A 21324-nucleotide genomic window follows, 5' to 3' on the forward strand; every position below is an offset into this window, starting at 1 on the left:
AGTTTAATATTAGAGGTGATTCATAGTTCTGTACCAAAATAGCAATGGGGATAGCATTACTCACCAAGATTCTCTGATTTAGTAAGGGTGAAAAGCCTGTTTTAAAAAATAAAAGTTCAAAATATTTACATACCTGTACCTTAGGCTTCTAAATCCACAATTAGTCATTTTAAGTTTTAAAAAAGACCTTTTTTTAAGGAGACAAGTTTTTCTTTCACTCAGTCTCACTGGGTTTTGTAGCTGCTACACTTTTCTGGAAGTTAAAACTACTTTTTTTTTTTTTTTTTTTTAATGGGGAACTTTTCAAAGCCACAGACAGCAATTAAGCACCAAATTTTGGTCCCCTTATTGTTAATAATTTTTGGAGCTCTTCATTTAGGGATGCATTCTTAAAGCGGCCTGAGAGGCAGAGTGGTGGACTTCTCTCAAAAACAGTTCTGCAAAGTATGTCTGATCAACTAGTTAAGACTCATGACCTAACTCACAGGACAGATGCCACCTCTAATTACTAAATGTAAACCCAAGGTTCTGACTATTTTTAAGCATCTTCATTTTAAATTGTTGGCCTTGTGTAGCTTAGGAGTTAGCCTGAGCATGCTTGACATGTACTTTTCAGAAATTGCTATTAAAGGTTTGCTATGATTGAAAAGAAAATAAAAGTTGTAGTTTTAATAGTGAGGAAACCTAGAGCTGGAGGTTGATGGGCTGATGTCCTCCATAGATTGAAGATTATGTCAGGCTCAACACAGAGTTCAGTACAGAGTCTGTTCCCTTGTCACCAATTAATGCTTTAAAGTATGCAAAAGTAATTCTAACTACCTCTAGTAAGACATTGCATTTGGAGCAATAATGTGCAACTTTTTTTGGTATCAGATCAGCTTTTTTTTTCAATCAGTTTTGTTCTTCTCAAAAGAAAACCTGTAATGTTATTTGCGTTTTTCAGCCTGGCATGAAATGCACATGGAAGTCATCCACTTATTATGATGACCAGAATAATAAGGCATTTTTTCAAGTTCCTTGTTCATTTCCTCTTCTGTTCTTCAGTGCACTGATTTTTAGTATAATCTATGTGTTAGGGAAGGCAGGGTGTTCTACTCTAGAGGATATCAGTAATTAGAGAGAAAATTATTGCCTCAAGTTTAATTTGCTTTCACGGTGGTGAGGAATTCAATTGGAATGACTTCCCACACACACCTTTTTCAAGATCAGGTTTGCAGTGAATAGAGGTGGGTGGATATTCAGTTAGCTTCTCGCAGTGCAGGTATTTTATTTATATTTTAAACATAGATAATTCATTCTTCTTTAGATGCTAGAAGCAGAGTAATGTTGGTGGATTTTGAGGTTATTTATTTTAGCTTAAGGAATCATTAAAAATGTCTTTATAGGGATATTTACAAAGACCATAATTGAGCTTGTCTAATTCACATTTTGCTACAAAGAAAAGGCTTTATGTAACCTGAATGCAGGATGTTTGTTTAGTTAAAGCTGTCTGATTGGTCTTGTTTCAGTAAAGTTTCCGTAGCTCTCTCTAGCCTCCTGTACTTCAGATTTTCACTGCATTGTGCATTAAGGTAAGATGATGGCTTCTCTAAAGATTGACCTAGTTTTGTACAGAATTCTGGAATAGTTGAGGTTGGCAGGAATGCCAGAAGACTGTCTAGTCCAGCTCCCCCTCTCAGAGCAGGCTCAGCTAGAGCAGGGTGCTCAGGACTGTGTGCAGTCAGGTTCTGAATATCTCCAAGGATGGAGACTCTACAGCCTCTCTGGGCAACCTGTTCCAATGTTCAGTTACCCTAACTGTTGAAAACCTTTTTCTTTTGTTTAAATATTATTCCATTCAGTTTGCCTCTTGCACTTAGCCTAGATACCACTGAGGAACATCTGCGTCTGGCTTCTCTACTCCCTTCCATCAGGTTATTTGTACACATTGATGACATCCCGCCTTATGCCTTCTCCTGGCTGACCAGACCCACCTTTCTCAGCCTTTCCTCACAGGAGAGATGCTCCAATCCCTTAGTCATCTTTATGGCCCTTTGCTGGACTTGCTCCAGTATGTCCATGTCTGCCCAGTACTGGAGAGAGCAGAACAGGACCTGGCACTCCAGGTGTGCCTTTGACCAGGGCTGAGTAGAGGAGAGGGATCACCTCCCTCAACAGGTACTCACTCTTCCCACTGCAGCCCAGGATGCTGTTGGCCACCTTTGCTGTGAGGGCACATGGCTGACTCATGTTCAACTTACTGTCTACCAGGACCCCAGGTCTTTTTCTGCATGGCTGCTTGCCATCTGGTTGGTCCCCAGTCTCTGCTGGTGCATGGGGTTATTAATTCCAAGGTGCAGGACTCTGCATTTCCCTTTTCTGAACTTGGGACTCCTGTTGCTACATTTTTCCAAACAGTCAAGTTCCTAAGTAATACTATTCTTCAATGCAGTTACAGAATTGCATTGCATTATATATGAACGAGGTTGCAAGGATTACTTTATCGTCCTCACCCATCCCTCACATGGAGCACTAAAAAAATAGATCCACAAGATACCTTGGCCTTTGCTAAGCATACATTTGTAACCATGCTCGGTTTTGTCTGTCCCTCAGCTTTTAAGTTGGTGCTCCTCTGTGTTTCTCTGGGAAAATCCAGTAGGACATCAAAGTATTGCCCTCTTGGGAGACATTTTGGTACTATTGAGTTTCCAAGTAGCAGCTGTATCTGTAAAATTACCCATTAACCTCATTCCAGCCTCATACGTCCCTTCATTCCTTCTTGAAATGTTAGCAACTGTTGGAAGGCATAAGCCTCCTCTGTTCTAAATGGATAATCTTTCAACCCACAGCTGGTATAGTACTCTAACTACAGAGATCACTTCTAGGGAGATGAAACTGGTTGATTTTGCTACTAACCCACCCAAAAAGCAGTACTCCAGACATTCAAACCACTTGTAAACAGCAGTTCTGCCATGGCAAATAAATTATTAGAATAGCTAAAAATTTAAAGAATACTCATTCTCTCCTTGAAGGCTGTAGTAGTAAAATGAAGTTAAATGTTTCAAAGTCCGTAGATGTAGTGATTCCAACCAGGGGATTGGGAAACCTTTGATGTGATAAAAAGTGGACCCATGCAAGAGTGGCATCTGGGATAGGAATCTCACAAAGCTATGTTTTCAAAATGACTTTTCCGCTTTTGCCATCACAGACAAAAAATTTTCACGTGTTGTAGAAATGGAAAAATCTCATTAGTGGCCAGAATCAAGAGAACTGTAAGTCCTAGCTCAGAACAGCATATCTCCTAGACAGTGCCTGGGGCTTTCTCAAGTGGTGGCTCTCTTTGAAAACTTCCTAAAAAGGTTTCAAATATTGCTCTGCTCTCGCATGTGATACTTACTGTGATTTGGGACAAGAGCGTTCAACTTGGACTTGGCCTTTCCATCCAGAGACAGACTAAGGCTCTCTTCATTAACTACCAGTTGAAAACCATGTAAGCAAGCTTACTTCTGCTGATAGGGAACCTGAGGACAATTGCAAGGGTTTCCACAAATAGCAGGAACTTAATGTTTTGTAATTCAGTTTTCTGTCAGGTGATGAGAAAATTGAAAGTAATAACTGCGCTGCATGTGTTTTGAACTTACAGCCTATGCTACCTGCAGTCTTCATTAGTATAACTTTAAATATATAGTACTGTGTTCCAGAGATTAAGAATTTCCTCGAGAAGCCAGATATAATTTGTGGACAACTATGGTCCTACTGTGACTTTCAGGAATTCAGTATACCATGTTCCCACATACATACCTGGTATGAGTGGTAGTAAAAGTAATGTGGGTGTTTTTTCTGTTAATTGCAATGTGTAATCACCTTTTGACGTTTTCTTCTCTAAATTTGCAAGTAAATGTAGCAGTTGCATAAGTGAAGAAGTGCTTTAGCAAGTGCTTTAGCAAGCACATTCCCTGCCTGGGAGCCTGTGCTACGTGGAAATACAGGGAGCCTCTCACTTCCACTGACTTGGTGTCCACCAGGCAATGTTCATGCCTTCTTCAAAGACAATGTTTTGTCAATCTTCTACATGTACCTCTGTCTTTGAACTTGGAAGGATGGCGTCATGGAAAATAAGGTTGCAGAAAGGACTTTGAGAAGTTAACTTAGTCTATTTTCATTATCCCTTTTCTAAAAGACATGTGTCCCTTTGTTTACACCAGAATTTTCAGTTAATCGAAAATTCACAGCAACATCAGGTGATCTGTTCCAGATCACAGAATATAGTATTACAGTTTCTCAGGGAGGAACCCACTGTAATTATGGTGGTGCACCAGAAAATATATACAAGTACATTACAGTTATCTGTATGTATGTATGTATATCCAAGTGTAAGAAGGGGAGGCCTGAGTGTAAATGTCTATCTGAAATGACCAGGATTAAAAATATCCAGGAAAGGTGACAGGAGAAAGGGAAGGTAACAAAAAGGAAAGGGAGAAATGGAAGGAAAAGGAAAAACCTAAATTAAGCAAAGAGGAAGAGAAGAAGGAAAAGAAAAGGAAATTGAGGGACTGAAAGGAAAAGGAAGGGAAAAGGAATGAAGGAAGAGGAAAGAAAAGGAGGAAGAGGAGAAAAAAAAGGGGAAGAAAAGGGAGGCTGGGATATTTTTAATCTGCATGATTTTGTTGATCTAGTTTACAGTGCAGAACCCACAGATACTGTTATTGGCATTGTTTAAGGTGCGATGAACTGTGTTGGCCTGGAATGTCTTAAACTCATCTGTGCTTAAGCCAACATATTGTGTCTTTTTCTGCCTGGAGATTAACTGTACAGCTGCTTGTTCTGCCCTTATGCTATGCTGCATTGTACAAATAGTGCCCTTCACACAATTGTATCCCCAGTTTTCTGAAGGTTTTGAGGATTCCGGTGCAAGACAGCACAGAATATTTGTCACCATTGTCTGGCACTCATAACTCTCTCCAGCCCACTGAACAGTCGACTTTGTGTGCCGCGCACAGATTTCTGGCTGCAGGCAGGTCCCCTGCGACCTGCAGAGGTTTGGTTTCCTCAGCTCTGCCTTTCCTCTCTCTGTGGGAGAGGAACTGCCTGGGGCACGCTTCCTTTGACAGATTTAGGCATATGTACCCAGCCAAGTGGCAGCACAGTCTCAATTAGTTCTTAGCATACCTGGCAAGGGAAGAATGTCTAAAAAAGTACATCTGTCATTTATTTTTGAAGTTGGAATGAATTCCAGATAAGCACTTAAAACAACAACAACCCAACAAAACAAACAAAAAGCGCACAAAAAAACACCTTAGAGTTCACTTGTGGGAAAAATGGCAGTATGAATGTTCTTGGAAGATATTTTATGTCTGTGTTATCTGCCATTCATATGTGCAGTAATTTCAATTGAGAATTAGCATAATTTAGCTAATGCTGGCCCCTGCTTTTCACAGAAAATTGACAGAAAAATGGTTTTCTAGATGAGGGTTTCTCAGAGATCCAGATGCTTTACATTGATCCCAGAAATTCCATTCTTAAGCTGACTTAATGGTTTGAAAACTAAAAAAAAGCAAGCTCCACAGGGCATGGCTTGTGCTACCAGGCTCTGCTCTACTGTATGGTTTTGTTGTTAATTGTTTGCATTTTGTTGCATCTTATGTAAGCTTTATCACAGAAGAGAGTTTCTCAAATGGCTTAATTTTGCCAGCAAGCATTGATGGAGAGGCACAATGCTGAATGAAGATGTACTAATTAGCAATGTACTACTTTTACAGAAGCCAAATTTAAATTCTTTGTAATTTCCTCTAGTAGGTCAAATGTGCAGCTTGCTGTGTAAAATATGAATATTATATTTGTAGCCTCCTTCTGTCAACAGTCCACGTATTGCACCCATGAAGGAAGGTTAGATTTAATTGCCCTGCGAAGGGCAATTCTGTACTGAGTTGAGATCAAATAGCATGCAGTGTGATTATCCATCCTGTCTGACCCTGCAGATGATGGTGGTCATTTAAACACCTCGTTCTCTGACCTCTCTGTGTCTGCTGCCTGGCTATACTTCATATGAAGCACTATTTCCTTTGCACATTGCGTTTTATGGAACAGTATCTTCTTTCATTTGCTTTCACTGGCTGTAAAAAGCAGCTAGTGAGTCCTGGTTGTCATATGATAGTACAACCTAAATGCAGTATATGAAACTTCAGGTGAAAAAGCAGTCAAAATATGCTCCAAATCTACTTTGCCTAATTAGTATGTTACAGTACTGGAGATGTTGAGTTATCTTTAAAGCTTCTTTTAAATGTGTTGGGCATATTATCAGAATGTAACTACAATATCAGCATATTTCATTATAACCTCTAATAACCAGTTCTATAAACAATTGCTTCTGTTAAAAAAATACCCTATTAAAAAATATAATTGGAAGATGATAGATGGAATTCCAGTTAATGCCATAAAAAGTTAATGTTCAAAATGGCACAAGTGAATTTTATTTACAAGTTTACAATTGTGACAACAATTCACATACCCTTTGTTTTCTCTTTCTTGTCTGTGAAATAAGTTATAAATATTTACTGTTAAGTGCTAAGTGAAAAGCATGGGATATGTTAGCCATTACCAGCAATTTTTCTGTGCTAGGGGGTACATTTAGATGGCACAAAAGCAGAGAAGGTATTCCTACTATAACTGCATAAATCAAGTAGCCTGTTTCTACTTTTAGTAATCCTACTGGGCATCTTGCAAAATGCTGTTAAACTTGGGAAGGTTATGGTGACTTTGTATTAGTGAAAGAAAAACATAGAGCCTTATGATTTATTGGTGTGAAAACTGCACACTGTGGGTTGGGTGGAAGACGAAATTTCTTGAATCTCTGCATCCAAAATTCTTGGAGTTTGTTTCTGCTGCAGCATTTCTGCTGTAAGGTGCAGGGTCACAGAATCACAGAATGGTTGGGGTTGGAAGAACCCTCTGGAGATCACCTAGTCCAACCCACCTACTAAAGCAGGTTCACCCAGAGCAGATGCATCCAGGTGGGTTTTGGATGTCTCCAGAGGAGGAGACTCCACAACCTCTCTGGGCAGCCTGTTCCAGACAGAACACCATCAAAGAAGTTTCTCCTCATATTCAGGTAGAACCTCCTTATTTCAGCCAATGGCTGACAGCCTGTTGAGATGCTGTTTGCCACAAGCTGGGTGGTCAGGACTTGCAGTGGCTGCTCAGAGCGTGAAGCTGGGCACGTCTTGCAGGTGACTTCTCATGCTGGAGCAACCGGTGGTGTTAGGAGGACGTATGCCAAACCTACAGCACTTTTTCCCAGGAATAAATGTTATTAGGTCTTACCTGGAATATCCAACTTTATTTCTGCTCTTAAAGGTTTCTGAAAATTATGTAATCCGTTCAGTGCATTAAAACAAAGCTGCAAACTGATGTCACATGAGGATATCAAAATTGTTTGCGCAGATTATTAATGCTGCATATAACTGAGAAGATTCCCAGAGGTCAGAGAGAATATGTTAAAGAGATCATTGTTACTAGGGTGTTTGGCAAGGTCTCAAATGCTGTAAATATGACATAACTATGATGATAAAAGTATCTGAGCCAAAATACTGTGCTGTATGTCAATACAGAGCATAACTAACTACAGTAAGGGAATGTGATCTGTGGAAAGATAATTTATTTATGAAGAAGGTGCAGTGATATGCATAATGGGGGAGAGGCAGGGATGGGGGTGCCTGACTTTTAAGCTATCAGTGAGGTCTGCTGAGATGCAAATTACTGTTTCTTGTTTCTGCTGACAGGTATTGCATGTTGTGATGCATTTTTACTTTTAATTTTTTTGTTGTTGTTGTTCCTTCAAGCTGGTTTTCAGCATTGCTGGAGGGAGGGGGGATTCATGTCAAAGGTCATTTTTGCTGAAGTTGGTGCTGAAAAAGACCAGTTTTATAACAGGCTTAGCTGGATTTACACTGTTATGTAATGTCAAAAGTATTAGGAACATACATCCAGTCTCCATGGGAGAGGAGGATGTTTGGTTTATGGTATTTACAAAGAAAACACAATACTAATTGGAATTCAGACAATTCCCAGAAGGTGTGTTCTGACCAGTGTAATGTTCAGAAATACATTGGAGACTCTAATATTTCTCAATTAAAGGTGAGTCTGTCTGCTGTATGGCATATTTGGGACTATTCTCTTAACAGTTGTACATAGTGTGAAGAATCTGCAACAGAAAAGTAAGGCATGGAGACATTTTATCATAAAACTAAATATGCCTGTGAATAAAATGAACTCCAAGGTATCATTTTCAAAAAATGGCTTGGGAGGATATCTGCAAAGTATTTTACTGTGTATAGTCAAACGGTACATAAATAGGTTCTGCTACCAAGAACATTTTAGACCTAGAAGTGAAGTGTTGGACTTTTTGTCATCAGCAAAATTCCACTTCATGCTGAATGGTTTAGGAAGCTTCCCTGTTAGGAAAGTGTCTAAAGACTTGTATGCAATAATGTAGGCATTTTAAGAAATGCCTATATATATATTATATATATTATATATATTATATATATTATATATATTATATATATTATATATATTATATATATTATATATATTATATATATTTATATAAATAAACCCACGGGCATTATAATTTTTTTATAATATGCAAGACTTATCAAAAAGCTACCTGCTCATAGTTTTAAACTTCATAAATGTAAATTATAAGGTCTCATCCACACCAGTTTATATGAGAGTATGTCCAGTGACAAGAAGACAATGACAGAGCTATTGAATTCATCAAGCTAGAGTATGAGGCCTCAGTGAAATAAGTGTTGCAATCTTTCGGTGTCCAGGAACAGGCCAGCAGGGCTGAGGAGAAAGGAGACCCAGTGAAAACAATCTCTTCAGTCTCCTTTGTATTCTACCAGAAGAAATAAAACAGGTATAACCTACCATAAGTGCTCCTGCCTTCCTTCTGTCACCGTTGCAGTGTTTTAGCCCTTGTCATTCAACATTGTGCATGCGATAGCTTCAGCTTATCTAACTCTGGTTTTCCAGAGATTGGGTACCCTGGTCCGAGTTGGTCCCTGCAGGTGACCTTTCTGGTCAGTGGAAACAGGGACGAGCACCTTCACAGAACGAGCCATTGCACTTGGCAGGTTCAAAACTTGCTAGGTCAGTGGGCTGTGAGATACTTTGTGGCTTAGGAACATAAAAACATTTGTGTGGGGGGAAATGATTTGTTGATTAGAATACCATCTGAAAGAACAGAGCGTTATATGGCATCTGCCTTCTAACCGGTGGTTTGTAAAATACACTCCTCAGCAAAGGGCTCTTGGCAATAGGTACTGCTCAGGCTATAAAGATGTGCAGAATTGCAAATGTTAAACTTCTCTTATTTCCCCTCCTGCCTCCACAAAGTTATATTGTTTTCATATACCTAAAAGCAAGAAGAAAATACTCCATTTCAGGAATTAGGCAGTGGATTTTTGTTATCAATCTCCAGTGCATTTTGGTACAAATTTGCAATCTTACAGAATTTGTTCAAAGGACAATTAGAACTAGCGGAATTGTATTTCTTCATTTTTCACTATAATTTCTTCAGTTATTGTCTGCCAACGCACACCACAGCATCCAAGACTGATTACATTATGCTCTCCTTTTGTTACTAGGTCAGTGCTTCTAATTCTGAGCTTGTTTGCGTCACTGGCAGTATCAGATCATTTACACGGAAGGAAGCCTCTGACACGCTCAGAGTTAGTTTACTCAGCAAAAAAGCATCTGTGCAGAAAAGCTTATTGATTACTCTGAGAATGCAACTTAACTGAAGAGTCTCTGTGGGTCAGAGCATTTATCCTGGATCAGTTAATTTAAATGGTTCTGTGTTTGAATGTATATACTATACGTGAAATGACTTCTAAAAGGTTTCAGTGCTATTTAGAATATGCATTCACTGTCTATATTTTTTCATCTTTCTCTGTCTCTTCCAAAACATTCTTCCTTTAAATAATATTTTAAAAATAAAATTGTAGCATATGGAAACAGATTTGATCAATTTTATCTCATCTGAAATATCAATAAATAATTGTGTAGTGCATCTTTTAAATGTACCTAATATGTATATGCATGGAGCTGTATATGTTCTGATTCTTTTCAGTGTTTTATTCAGCAGATTTTGCTACAGAGTGTCTTCTGCAAAAAAAGCTAATTTAATGTAAATGTGTAGAAGTTGTATCAAGCAGGTATTCAATAAATTGCTGCCTTTTAAACAGCAGCTTGCACTGCCCCACTCAGGGGGTGTTATCTGCAAGGGGGTGAAGAATTGCTCTGGAGAGCATTTTGCTCACATTAGGATTAAACTGCCCTTAGAAAGCTGTGCAGAAGCGAGCATCTTTGTAATTTCTCGTACTACAGCTATTGTGTTTCTTAACCTTTCAGTGGATGGGACCTTAAGATGTGGAAATAAGGGAAAAAGGAATTAATTGCAGGGGATTCTAGCCTCTGTTCTTTAATAATTATCACTATTTCTGTTCTAATTTTTGTTTCTAGTTACAAGAAGACACATGAAACCCTGAGCCATGCAGGACAAAAAGCGACAGCAGCTATCAGCAATGTGGGAACTGCTATCAGCAAGAAGTTCGGAGATATGAGGTACGGGAATCTCCTCCTTCTCTGGTCTTGTTTTCAGGACAAAAAGCATAAGTCCTCTGTTAGCTTTTCTTTTCCTTCTGTATTAGTGTTTTAAAAGTTCAAGTAGTTTGTAGTCAGTGTATTTTACAACATTCATGGTTTCAGCCAGAAAGAAGGAGTAACGATGAATGAAGATAAAGTTCTTACTTGAGTCCTGGTTAAAAAAAAAAAAAGTGAAATTTGAAATCCTTTTGGAATAACTGTTCAAGCTTCAGGAAATGTACAAGTAAAATGGAACAAAAAAAAATGCTGTTAGGTCTTTAGTAAACCCACTTTTATTCATATATGGATCCTGGAGGCCAACATTATCTGAAAAAAAACAAGCCTGCCTTGGATCTGCTTGTGGAGAGATATATCAAAAAACATTTCAGAGTATTTTCATCATTTTTTTTCAAGAGATACAAAGGCAAAGCTTTATTCTGCAGTTGTATTTATAAAATATATATATATATATATATATATATATGAAAAATCCACTTAAATATGAGAGGAAACTTCTTCTCGGTGAGGGTGACAGAGCACTGGAACAGGCTGCCCAGGGAGGTTGTGGAGTCTCCTACTCTGGAGACATTCAAAACCCGCCTGGACATGTTCCTGTGCGACCGCACCTAGGCGTTCCTGCTCCAGCAGGGGGATTGGACTAGATGATCTTTTGAGGTCCCTTCCAATCCCAAACATACTGTGATACTGTGAAAATAACCAGAGTTGAGGTCTGGAGAAGAACTGCCACTTAAGTACAAAATAAATGTCAGGCTTTATATGTTGATGTATCTTTAAAAGTGATGATCTGAACATTCCTCAGAATGAGAGCATAAATGAAGAAATTTGATGCTGTAAACCAGCACTTCAGTTTTCAACTAGGTAGCAGTATTTCAAAACTTATTCTCAGGTGTTTTAGGGAGTTGATTTTTTTTGTGTTGAAATAGACGTGGGTGACTCTACAAGATATTGTTTGAGCTGCGCAATTAGAATCTCATTTATTAGAGACATTTATATGTAGTCACTTCTTATGTCATTTCGTAATGTGTGAGGTAACCATATCCTAAGAATTGTGTGAATCCATTTTACAGTATTTCAAATATATATGTTTGTTGGTTGGTTGAGTTTGTGAGGTTTTCTTGCTTCTTTTCGGTTGTATTATTTTGGGGGAGAGGGCGTGTTAGTGGTTTGTTTTGGTTTTTTTTTTGGTTGGTTGGTTTTAGTTTTTTGGCAAATGGCTGAAGCATAGTTCTTGGTAGCTAAAAAATGTTCTGTTTCCACTTTTAAAAATTTTTAGTCTGACTCTTAAGAAATCTTTAGAGTCCTTCCTTCATACCTACCTCTTACGTACAGCTTGATAAACCCCCTCCAGAAGTCCTACGGTTTTTCTAGATAAAACCATAAAAGGAAGATCATCACTGTATGGTCTGCTTTATAATGTCTTTTTCCACACTGCAGTTTAAAATGGAAATCTTGTCAGTGACTTGCAACCAGGGTATGAACATAAACTAAGAATTGTTTGACTCAGTACAGCAAAAAATCCATAGATAGTATATGCCTAAAAGATAATATAAGCATAAAGAGGCATGCAGTTACATTTTCCTACTACCTTGTTTTTAGCATTCAGCAGTCTGAGAGCTGAAAAATTTCTAAAACAGAGGTTTGAACTTTCATTTAAAAGTATTTGAAGAGTTTTTCTTTATGAATTTATCTTTTTTAAAAAAATTATTTTAACTTGTATAAGCTTTTGAGATACATATAACCTCATGTCTCCTCAGATGAACAGATACTAACAGTTATATGGTAAAGAAGTTTGTGGTTTATTTGTTCATTCCCTATTCTGAGTCTCTCTGTTTTTTCCTTTGATACCTTGTGGCTCTTCTGTGATGAGAAACACTGAGTGTAGTCCTTCTGTCCTTCATGTCACTCATGATTTCCTGTGGTTTTATTGTATTTCCCTTCAGCTCCCTCTTTTCCAGGCTGAGGCTTCAGTTGCATGAGTTGCTTTTGCAAGCCTTTTCCTACCTTTGTTTATTCTTACTGCCTTCCCTGCACTTGTAGTTGTATTGTGTATTTTTGAGAAATGCATGATGTGTGTGCTGCGTGTGGCACAAATGTGTCCTCTGTTTCATTTTCTGTTCTTTTTTAACACTTCCTCCTGCACCGAAGACAAGCCCACTGCTCAGTGACCAGGTCCTGTTGCTGCTTCCATCCTTTGGATCCTGCAGCAGTGACCAAGGAGTGGGTGTTGCAGGCACCTTAGGCACGGGCTCTTCATCACGGAGGGCAGGATGATTCTGGCAATTTGGTGCTTCCCAGGTCCAGTCGCTTGCGCTCTGCATAGGGTGCGAAATTCACTGCCAAGGCAGAAATGGAATAAAGCATGTCTGTCCTTTGGTATTTCCCTTAATTAATCACTGTTGCCAAATTCCTTTGTCTTACCTGTCAGTATCACCCCCCATGCTGATCATGCCTCTGACTAGTGCTGGGGAAGCAGATGGGTGGCATTTATCCCATTAGCTCTTTAGCCAAGGGCTCAAAGCAGAAGCTAAGTCCATAAGCATTTTGATGAATCAAAGAAAGCTACTAGAAACAAGCTTCTTGATTGAAATTATTACCTTGAGCCTGGTTGGGAATTTTTTGGGAAAATATGAACTGCCGGCACTGCCATTTTTTGTGGATGCTTACTGTTTTCAGTTGAGTTCTCAGTGAGGAGGGTTCTCTTGGTGATGAAGCAGCAAGCAGTGTAGCCAGCATCCCGTAGTTACATAAAACATGGTGTGACTTGGGCCTTCTGTATCTGCTGAACATCCTAAATCTGGAATGATGGTCAGTATGCTTCTCTCAGCAACAAAGCTGGCTGAAGATCTTTGCTCCTCTTGGGCGGGTGCAGTTCTGTGTAAACCTTATCACTTAAATAACCTGTTTTTAAAAATCTTCCCCTATCCCACTCCAATCCCCTTTGTTTTTGGGGGAGTAAGCTGTAAGGAGGCATGCATGCTTTGTTTTATTGCTTGCTTGCTTTGTTGCTAATCCAAATAATTTTATTTCAGCGATGGAGAATATGGATTATTACCACCCCCTCCCATAATGCTGATTTAAACACACATCAGACTCTGGCTTAATTCTCTTGGTTAGGCATTAAGGCTGATAGCCACCAATAGCATCCAGATGAAAAATCCCTATTCTGCTTTCATTCAGAGCAGACACTTGAAAAACTGATTTCTGAAATCCAGATGGTCATCATAATTCCCAGTATGTTCAGCAGTCTGGTGTGTTTGGCCTTTACCCCCTGCCTGTGGCAATGGTGATTTTGAAAGGGTTTGTAGGCAGTCTGACTTTAAATATTGAATCCTGCCTTCTTCGTGAAACACAATTCTGTTTTCCAGGTTGCCTTCTATGTCATCTGTACTATGCACCCCATGAAACGCATATGTTTCTGTTCTGAAGATGCAGGGCCTTAATAACCTGAAAGATTTTTCACCTTGGATTATCTCTAGAAATATTTACTAAAATATCATATATCAGAAACAGGCCAGATAGACTCCCCTGAATGTGCTGTTTCGATGTTTTAGATTTCAAGAAGATTAAATATACAAGAAAAAAAGAAGAGAAGCCTCCCTTTGGGGACAGAATGCTTTTGATGCAGCTGCCGTGCTGCTCTTTCATCCCCACTCCAGCTTCCCAAGAGTTTCAACTCTCTAACCCATTTTGTGCATGAATAATCATTAGCATTTTACATTTTCTAGATTCTGTATTAGTTATTAGTGCTTGTAAGGTCTCTTTACAGTTGTAATGCATTCTATTTATCATGTTACTAGGAATACCAGAAATGCATATAAAACCAGTACACCCATACTTCTTTGCTTTGGGTTACAAACCAGGAACTATTAATATAGTTAACAGATTCTTCATCAATAGCTCCTGTGATTAATGATATACTATCAGGGTATTTTGTAGCCCTTCCATCCCAAGCTCAGTGCATCCCCATGCACTTTTGCACACTGGTAAAGTGTGGATATTTTTCAGCAATATTGCTGGACTGCTCTGCAGCTGTCTTTGTGACTCCAAGAGTTTCAGCCCTGCTGGTCGCATTTTTAAAAATAAGTCATAATACTGAGTGGGAAACTTTCTGGGTTTTTTTTTTTTGTTGGTTTTAAAAAAATAAGAAAAAGGAAATTACGTACATTACACTACTACATGCACGCTGTCACAAACATTACTACTATACAAGTACATGCATTTAAAGATTAATCTAACAAAGGCATGCATGCAAATTAGGATTTCAGCAGTTATACTGCTTATACATCCTTCATTCAGCTGTCTCGTACATTTTCTCTTAATTACATGATCACACAGACCCCTTTCAAATTCAGTGCCTGGGACGAGCCAGCTATAAAGATGAATGATGCCTTATTCCTGCCAGGAGCTGGAAGGCACCTGTGGGAAGAGAGAGAAGGCTGCAGGGGGGAGAGCTTGGGGGCACTGCTGGGGCAGCTGAATGTGCCCCTCCGAGATGAGCAGAATCAGCACAGGAGGCATTTGAGGGCCCGGAGGGGTAGAGGAAGGCAAAGTTCTTCCTTCTGGAAAGGGGCAAGGGAAGTTCTGGAAAATACAAAGCAGATACCAGGGGAATGCATTAACCTGTTATTTTCACAGAATGTTAGGGATTGGAAGGGACCTTAAAAGATCATCTAGTCCAATCCCCCTGCTGGAGCATTTTCTAAGTGTTTAGAAGATACCAAGATCGCAAAAGCGTAAAAGGGTTTGTCAAGAACAATTATCTTGAGCTGACAGCACCTGTTGCATAGGACAGAGCAGAGACAGGAGATGTGATAGAGTTTGACTTTGGTAAGACTGTCCATACTGTTTTTGCAGTCCTATAAGTGTACTAGAGAAATACAGTTTAGGTGTTACTGCTTTAGCAGGAAAAGAGCATAGGGAATTGAAAATTAAGAATAGGTCTCAGTAGCTCACCATAATGCAGGATTTTGCTTCCATCTGTCCTGAGTCTGTTAGTCTTTGGCATTTTCCATTACAGGTTTAGATGATGGCATCATGTGTACACTTAAAATCCCCAGATGACTGCAGTGGGATGGAATGCAAGCACTTTCAACAGCAGGATTAGAATTAAAAATTGTATTAAATGATAAAATAAAATTCAGTATAAGAAAGTGTCAGGTACGTTATTGACAGATGGAAAAAAAATCAAAAGCAGAGATCAGGAGCACTGACCAGCCAGCTGGCAGTGGCTTTGCAGATATGGGCCTAGAAAGTGCTAGGCAGGTGGCTCACAAATGCAGCAGGAGTCAACGCAGTGATGCTGTCACTGCTGACACAAACAGAATTCCAGTAAGTGTTACAGAAGTGTTTGTTTGTAAGATTTGGGAAAGAATTGCTCTGCTCAGCTCCCGTGAGCGCTTGGCTGGGGCATTCGGGCCAGTGCAAGGGCAGCGTCCTTGGAAGAGTTTGCCAATGAACTGGAAGGAATGAGGAGGAAAATAGTAGAAAAAAATAAAAAAAAAAAAGCTTCAGAAAATACAGCCAGTGAGAGTGTTTGATGAATGTGGCTGAATAATGAGAGTGAGGATGTAGGAAGTTAATACGAGAGAGCAGGAAAAAAGTTCAGCAGTGAAGCTGACTGTGGGCACAAGTTATTTCTGAAGGCCGTGAAATCTCACTCATTGGAAGTTTTTAGAAGTTAGGCCAATATCTGTTGAAGGTGGCTCAGGTATAATTAATCTGCTTTAGTGCTGTGGGAGTTGATTTTTGCTGCACATTTATTGGTGTGCCTTTTGGGTTTTTTATTGTGGTGGTGGAGTTTTTGCACAGCCTTTTGGTGTACGTTTCCAGGATTACCATGTTCTGGGCGCTTAAAACTGTTGCTGGACTCCCTCAGTTAAATATTGTAGCTATCATGCCCCAAACTACCGTTGTTAAACCTCTGTGTCTCTGATATCCCCTACAAAGGAAACGGAAATATTGTCTTGCTTCTGTCTGTAATTTTATAAGTATTTCTTTTGTTGATGGGTGAAGCAGTTGTTTTCTCCCATTTCTGCTGTCACTTGCCCCTTCATTCATGCTGGTTTTTAGAGCTCTGCAGTAACACAGATTTCCCTGTTTTATGGCTGTACAAGTATCAGTATTAACATGGAGAAGAGGGTGGCTGGTACTGGGAGTCAGCGTGTAGGAAAAGGTGGTACATATGACAACAGTATTACTTAGCTGCTCTAAGCATAAACCCATTAATGTTTCAGAAGCACCGATATACATGATGATGAGCCCTGTAAATAACCCTGAAGAAATCAGTGCTTTTCTTCAGGGCAAGGTGTGCATATTGTGCAGCAAATAACACATCCCACCACACATTGAAACAGGATGGGAAAAATAAATACTGAGGAGATGTTCATTAAGTGTGCAACATCTATCTGGCTCACTGCACGAGGCAGGTGTTCCCTTGAAGTGGTCTGTAATTAAAGACTACATCAATAACACACAGATGAAGGAGAGGCTGTCTGCCTCATCATTTCTCGACTTTAGAACCTTAATGACATCCTTTGAATATTATATATCAGTGTGCCTCTCCCAGTTCTGCTGCCTTAATTAAGTTTCTTGTGAGCTGGAAAACAGGGTCAAAGTGTTTCAAGTATTTTTTTCCAAGACGGAAGAAGTAATTTAGAAAATGTCATTTTAGGAATTAAAAGCCCTGTATTTTTTCCATACCTTTCTCAACTGAGAGATGATTAAGAAATCCAGAGGGAAAAAAAGACATTTTTTGCTGATGTACAATTCTAGTTTGTCTATATTTACTCTTAAATGAGGTTAAGGTAGGATTTTGGGAGGGAAACCAGTTAGCATTGTTTAGATCTCATCTAATGAAGATAACACAAAGTTTAGCAGACAAAATTTCCATTCTTTGTTGCACACAGAATAGGTGACTGCGTAGTGGAAAAGTCAGTGAAAGTTATTGTTTTGAAGGAATCTCAACGGATCCATATTCTAGTGTGAATTCCAGCATCAAAATTTGAATGCAAATGATTGTATTTTTGTCTCGGGGCAGTTTGACATACTACAGATATGTATGTGTGGTGTTGTTGTGTTTTCCTAATACTTTTAACTCTTGCTTTTCTTTCCTCATGCATCCACCACAGATCACATTCAATTGGGTAAGACATGTTATTCTCCTTGAATACTGCTTCTGTATTGGACAGAATTTCTTTTGTGGCATGTAATGCAGTAACCTCTTGCCTTTCAGCATCGTTCTATATGATAAAAACATATGCTACTTAAAAAGCAATGCCTTATTTTTACAGCATGGTCAGTATAATGAGGAAAGAAGTGAACTGTTTGCCTTGCTCTTGAGTAGCTTAGTCTCAAATTCAAATAATAAACACATTCCAAATACGTTGCTCTTGGGAAAACCTATTTATACATAATCACATTCTATCAACCATCTTTTTGTGTCAAAGGTTGGAACATAAAGAGCAAACATTCAGTAAAAGTTCTGTTCAGCCTGCAGAGTTTTAGAAAGATTGTGTAAAGTATTTAATTACCTCCTCTTCAATAAACCAAAAGTATATTAGTCATGAAGTGTACATGGTGGCTCTTTGAAAGTCTTGAGGCCTGGGGAGATTTCCAATAGCAGGCCAAGTTCTTCACATGATTAAAAGGGTTCTTTGTGTTTTGAGCTTGAATTTATTGATGCTGTAAAGCACTTCAGTATATGATGAATTATAAAATAATTTTATGTGTGCTGAACGATTCTACAAGCGGTCTGGCTTTATGTCAGTTCACCCCGTGAGGGGCTGAACAGCCCAAATCCCCAGCAGTCCCTCTGGCCTCGTAGCATGGTCAGTGCACAGGACAGCTGGAGAATAGTTCTGTTCAGCTAAGTAATCCTAACATGAACTCCTACTTCACTGAGAAAGCTTCAAAATGGGGCATAGATTGACATTCCCACCTCACTCTGACGTGAAACCAAAATGTAACGTTTAGCAGCCTTTGTCAGGAAGGATCTCTGTTCTCTGCCTCTGCACTAATCACCATCACAGACACGTGTGTCTTCAAAAAAGCTTAGTGTTTTAGGCTTCTAGTAAAAGAAGACATTGTCACTGTTCCTGTAACTTGCATCCTTACCTCTTTAAAGAAATTAAATTAACTCAGTGAAACGTGCTCTTAGTATTCAGATTGTCTGTCACATGCCATCTCTCAGCTGTGGAAATTTAATTTGGCACAATGTCATCTTCTTACTTAGGCCTTCATATTTGGAATGTTGCTATTAGAAGAGGAGCAGCCTATGCTGAAATACTTCCAAAATCTTATTTTTGCCTATTTGTCTTGTGTTACAAGACTAAAATGGCAAGCATGCTTATTTAATTTCACAAGGGTTGTTAAAGATTTGCTGCACTTGTGAAATGTTTTGGCTACTCTTTTGTAAGTCTTAAAAATTATGGGAAAAATTGAACATGAAACATTTGCATTGTCTGCTGTCAGTTCTTGTCTATCTGAGCTCAGCTGAAGCCTTAAAATATACACAACAACAAACAGTTCATATAAAATCTCTCTGTCCCACCTGCTTGCCAAATAGCTCTTCCTCCCAACTCCCCCCAACATTTCTGAATCTTTAATCTGGAAAAAAAAAATCTTTTGTATGTATATGAACATAATGCTTCTCTGAATTTTTATAGTTTAGAACAAACACGTGCTGTTTATATGAAAGCTTTCATGTTTTAATGCTATAATCATGCTTTGTTTGATTGCAGCCAAATGTTGATGTCCCTTAAAGTAAAGCTCTAGCTGTTCTCAACCAAAGCAGGCTGAAAGTAGCCGTGAACGAATTTTTGAAATAATACATACTCTTGCAGTGTGCAATTTATGTATAATGTTAAGATCTAAATGTACTTATGGGCAGTTTTTACACTTCAAATAAAGAATAGCATTCAAAACAGGCTTGGTGTGTCCCAGCAGCAGGGAACAGGTGAGGCCATTACAGCAGAGTTGGCTTTCATGGCTCAGGTGGGAGGATGGCTAATGTAAGCCAAGTGGTTAGAGTGGGTGGCCATCTGCAGGGTTAAAGGCGTGCTAGAGGATTTGTGGATCTTTGAGGGATGCGGAGGCTCCATCCTTTGCTTGCCAGCCTTCCAATACTCTTGCTGCTGGGAGGTCTGAGGAAAGAAGTCTGGCAAGGAGAGCCATATGAGGGCTGTGGAAACCTGCTTTCTACCATTGGTAAGGTTGAGATGTGAAGGAGGAGGTGAAGCATCCTAGAGATGGAGACAACAACTGCTGCAGCTGAGAGCTGTGTCTCTGGTTGAAGAAACCTCCTGTTTAGGTAGCCTGTTGTGCTATACATACTGGAGGCCAGTGCTGTTTGGGCTGCGTACATTGCACGTATGACGAAGACAAGCAATTGCCTCCTCACCTACTGCCTTGGACCAGCTCTTTGTGTTCACAAACCTGAGGCTCCCAACGCAGAGCTTATCACTGTCACTGCAGGACACGGAGGTCGCTCCCTGTTCCTGTGTCATGTGTTGGGTATCTCTGTAGGTGGCGTGGGTCTGTGCCATTTAAATGGGTATTTCCAGGAGCTGCTTTGCATCATTCTTTTGAGCCCTGCTAAATTGCTGATTGGTTGACATGAGAATGTGGTGCTAAGATCTCCAGTGCTGACACTGAGCTGGGACTCACAAGTGAGTTTGACAAGCTGTTGCCGTCAGATTAAGAATACCAGCACTGTTGAAAATATATGTCTCTATATATTTTTATTTTTAAAAAAATAATTGTTATAATCACGTTGCAAACTGGATCTGACAGCTTTTTTCTTTCTCTTTTGCTTTAATCCCACAGTTACTCTATTCGCCATTCCATAAGCATGCCTGCAATGAGGTAATATGCTACCTGTGTTCTATTTGCTACAGTGTTGTTGAACAGTGTGATGAGGGGGGATTTGCATACTTTCATCCTGATCCTGCAGTTTCTACTTGGATGAATAGTCCCACTTTAATCAGTTTAGGTTATTCATGTAGATAAGGGCTTCAGGACAGGCCGTCTGTGTTATTTTCCTTTTAATTGTATTAACTGTTTAATCTCTTGTACAAGCATTGAATAAACAAAGCAGTTCTGAGAGGTATTTGAGTAGTTGATTGTTATCAGGTTTGTATTACTAAATCTGAAATGCAATTGTTTTGCTGTCTCTAGAACATCATCCAAAGCCCATTAACATCAGAGATGCTTTCCACTCCAGCAGGCTTTGGCTCATGCTCCTATAGAGGGATTTTATATGAGTGCTTTCATATTTTAATGGCTATAATCATGCTTTACTGAATGCAGCCAAATATTGATGTCTGTTCAAGTAAAGCTTTGACTGTTTTCAATAAAATTAGGATCCAGCTTGGTTTTTACCCTCTCAGCCTCTAAATATATGAGTATCCCCACTCCCTGCCAAGCATGTGGGGAAAACAAATGAAACCAATCTCCTAACTATGTGATGGATGCTAATTCATTCAGCTTCAGCAGGTGGATAGCTTAAGGCTATTCACCAGTGTGACCTACGGGTCAAATGTAAGTCATAAAACTCAATTTCTCTCTCCTTTTGACCCTTCTTAGCCTGCAAAAAGTCTGTCACCTATTTAACAGAATCCAAAAGTAAATCTGCATTATTTTTCCAACTGCCTTCCATTTCCCTTTCCTTAAGTTAGA

At 39.3% G+C, this 21324-nt stretch overlaps 1 protein-coding gene across 7 annotated transcripts in view; it reads left to right on the plus strand.

Moving 5' to 3' along the window:
* The window catches only part of TPD52L1 (TPD52 like 1), an 83451-nt gene that overhangs the window by 44117 nt on the left and 18010 nt on the right, over positions 1 to 21324 (plus strand). For 4 of the 7 annotated variants that reach the window (XM_065056838.1, XM_065056839.1, XM_065056835.1 and 1 more), the window contains exons 4-6: positions 10507 to 10608; positions 17778 to 17792; positions 20473 to 20511. In XM_065056838.1, the coding sequence (XP_064912910.1) occupies positions 10507 to 10608; positions 17778 to 17792; positions 20473 to 20511 (156 nt within the window). The remainder of the gene's footprint in view (positions 1 to 10506; positions 10609 to 17777; positions 17793 to 20472; positions 20512 to 21324) is intronic. The other 3 variants (XM_065056840.1, XM_065056836.1, XM_065056834.1) reach the window with 1 other exon arrangement.

Source organism: Columba livia, chromosome 3 (assembly GCF_036013475.1).
Source record: "Columba livia isolate bColLiv1 breed racing homer chromosome 3, bColLiv1.pat.W.v2, whole genome shotgun sequence".
NCBI lineage: Eukaryota > Metazoa > Chordata > Aves > Columbiformes > Columbidae > Columba > Columba livia.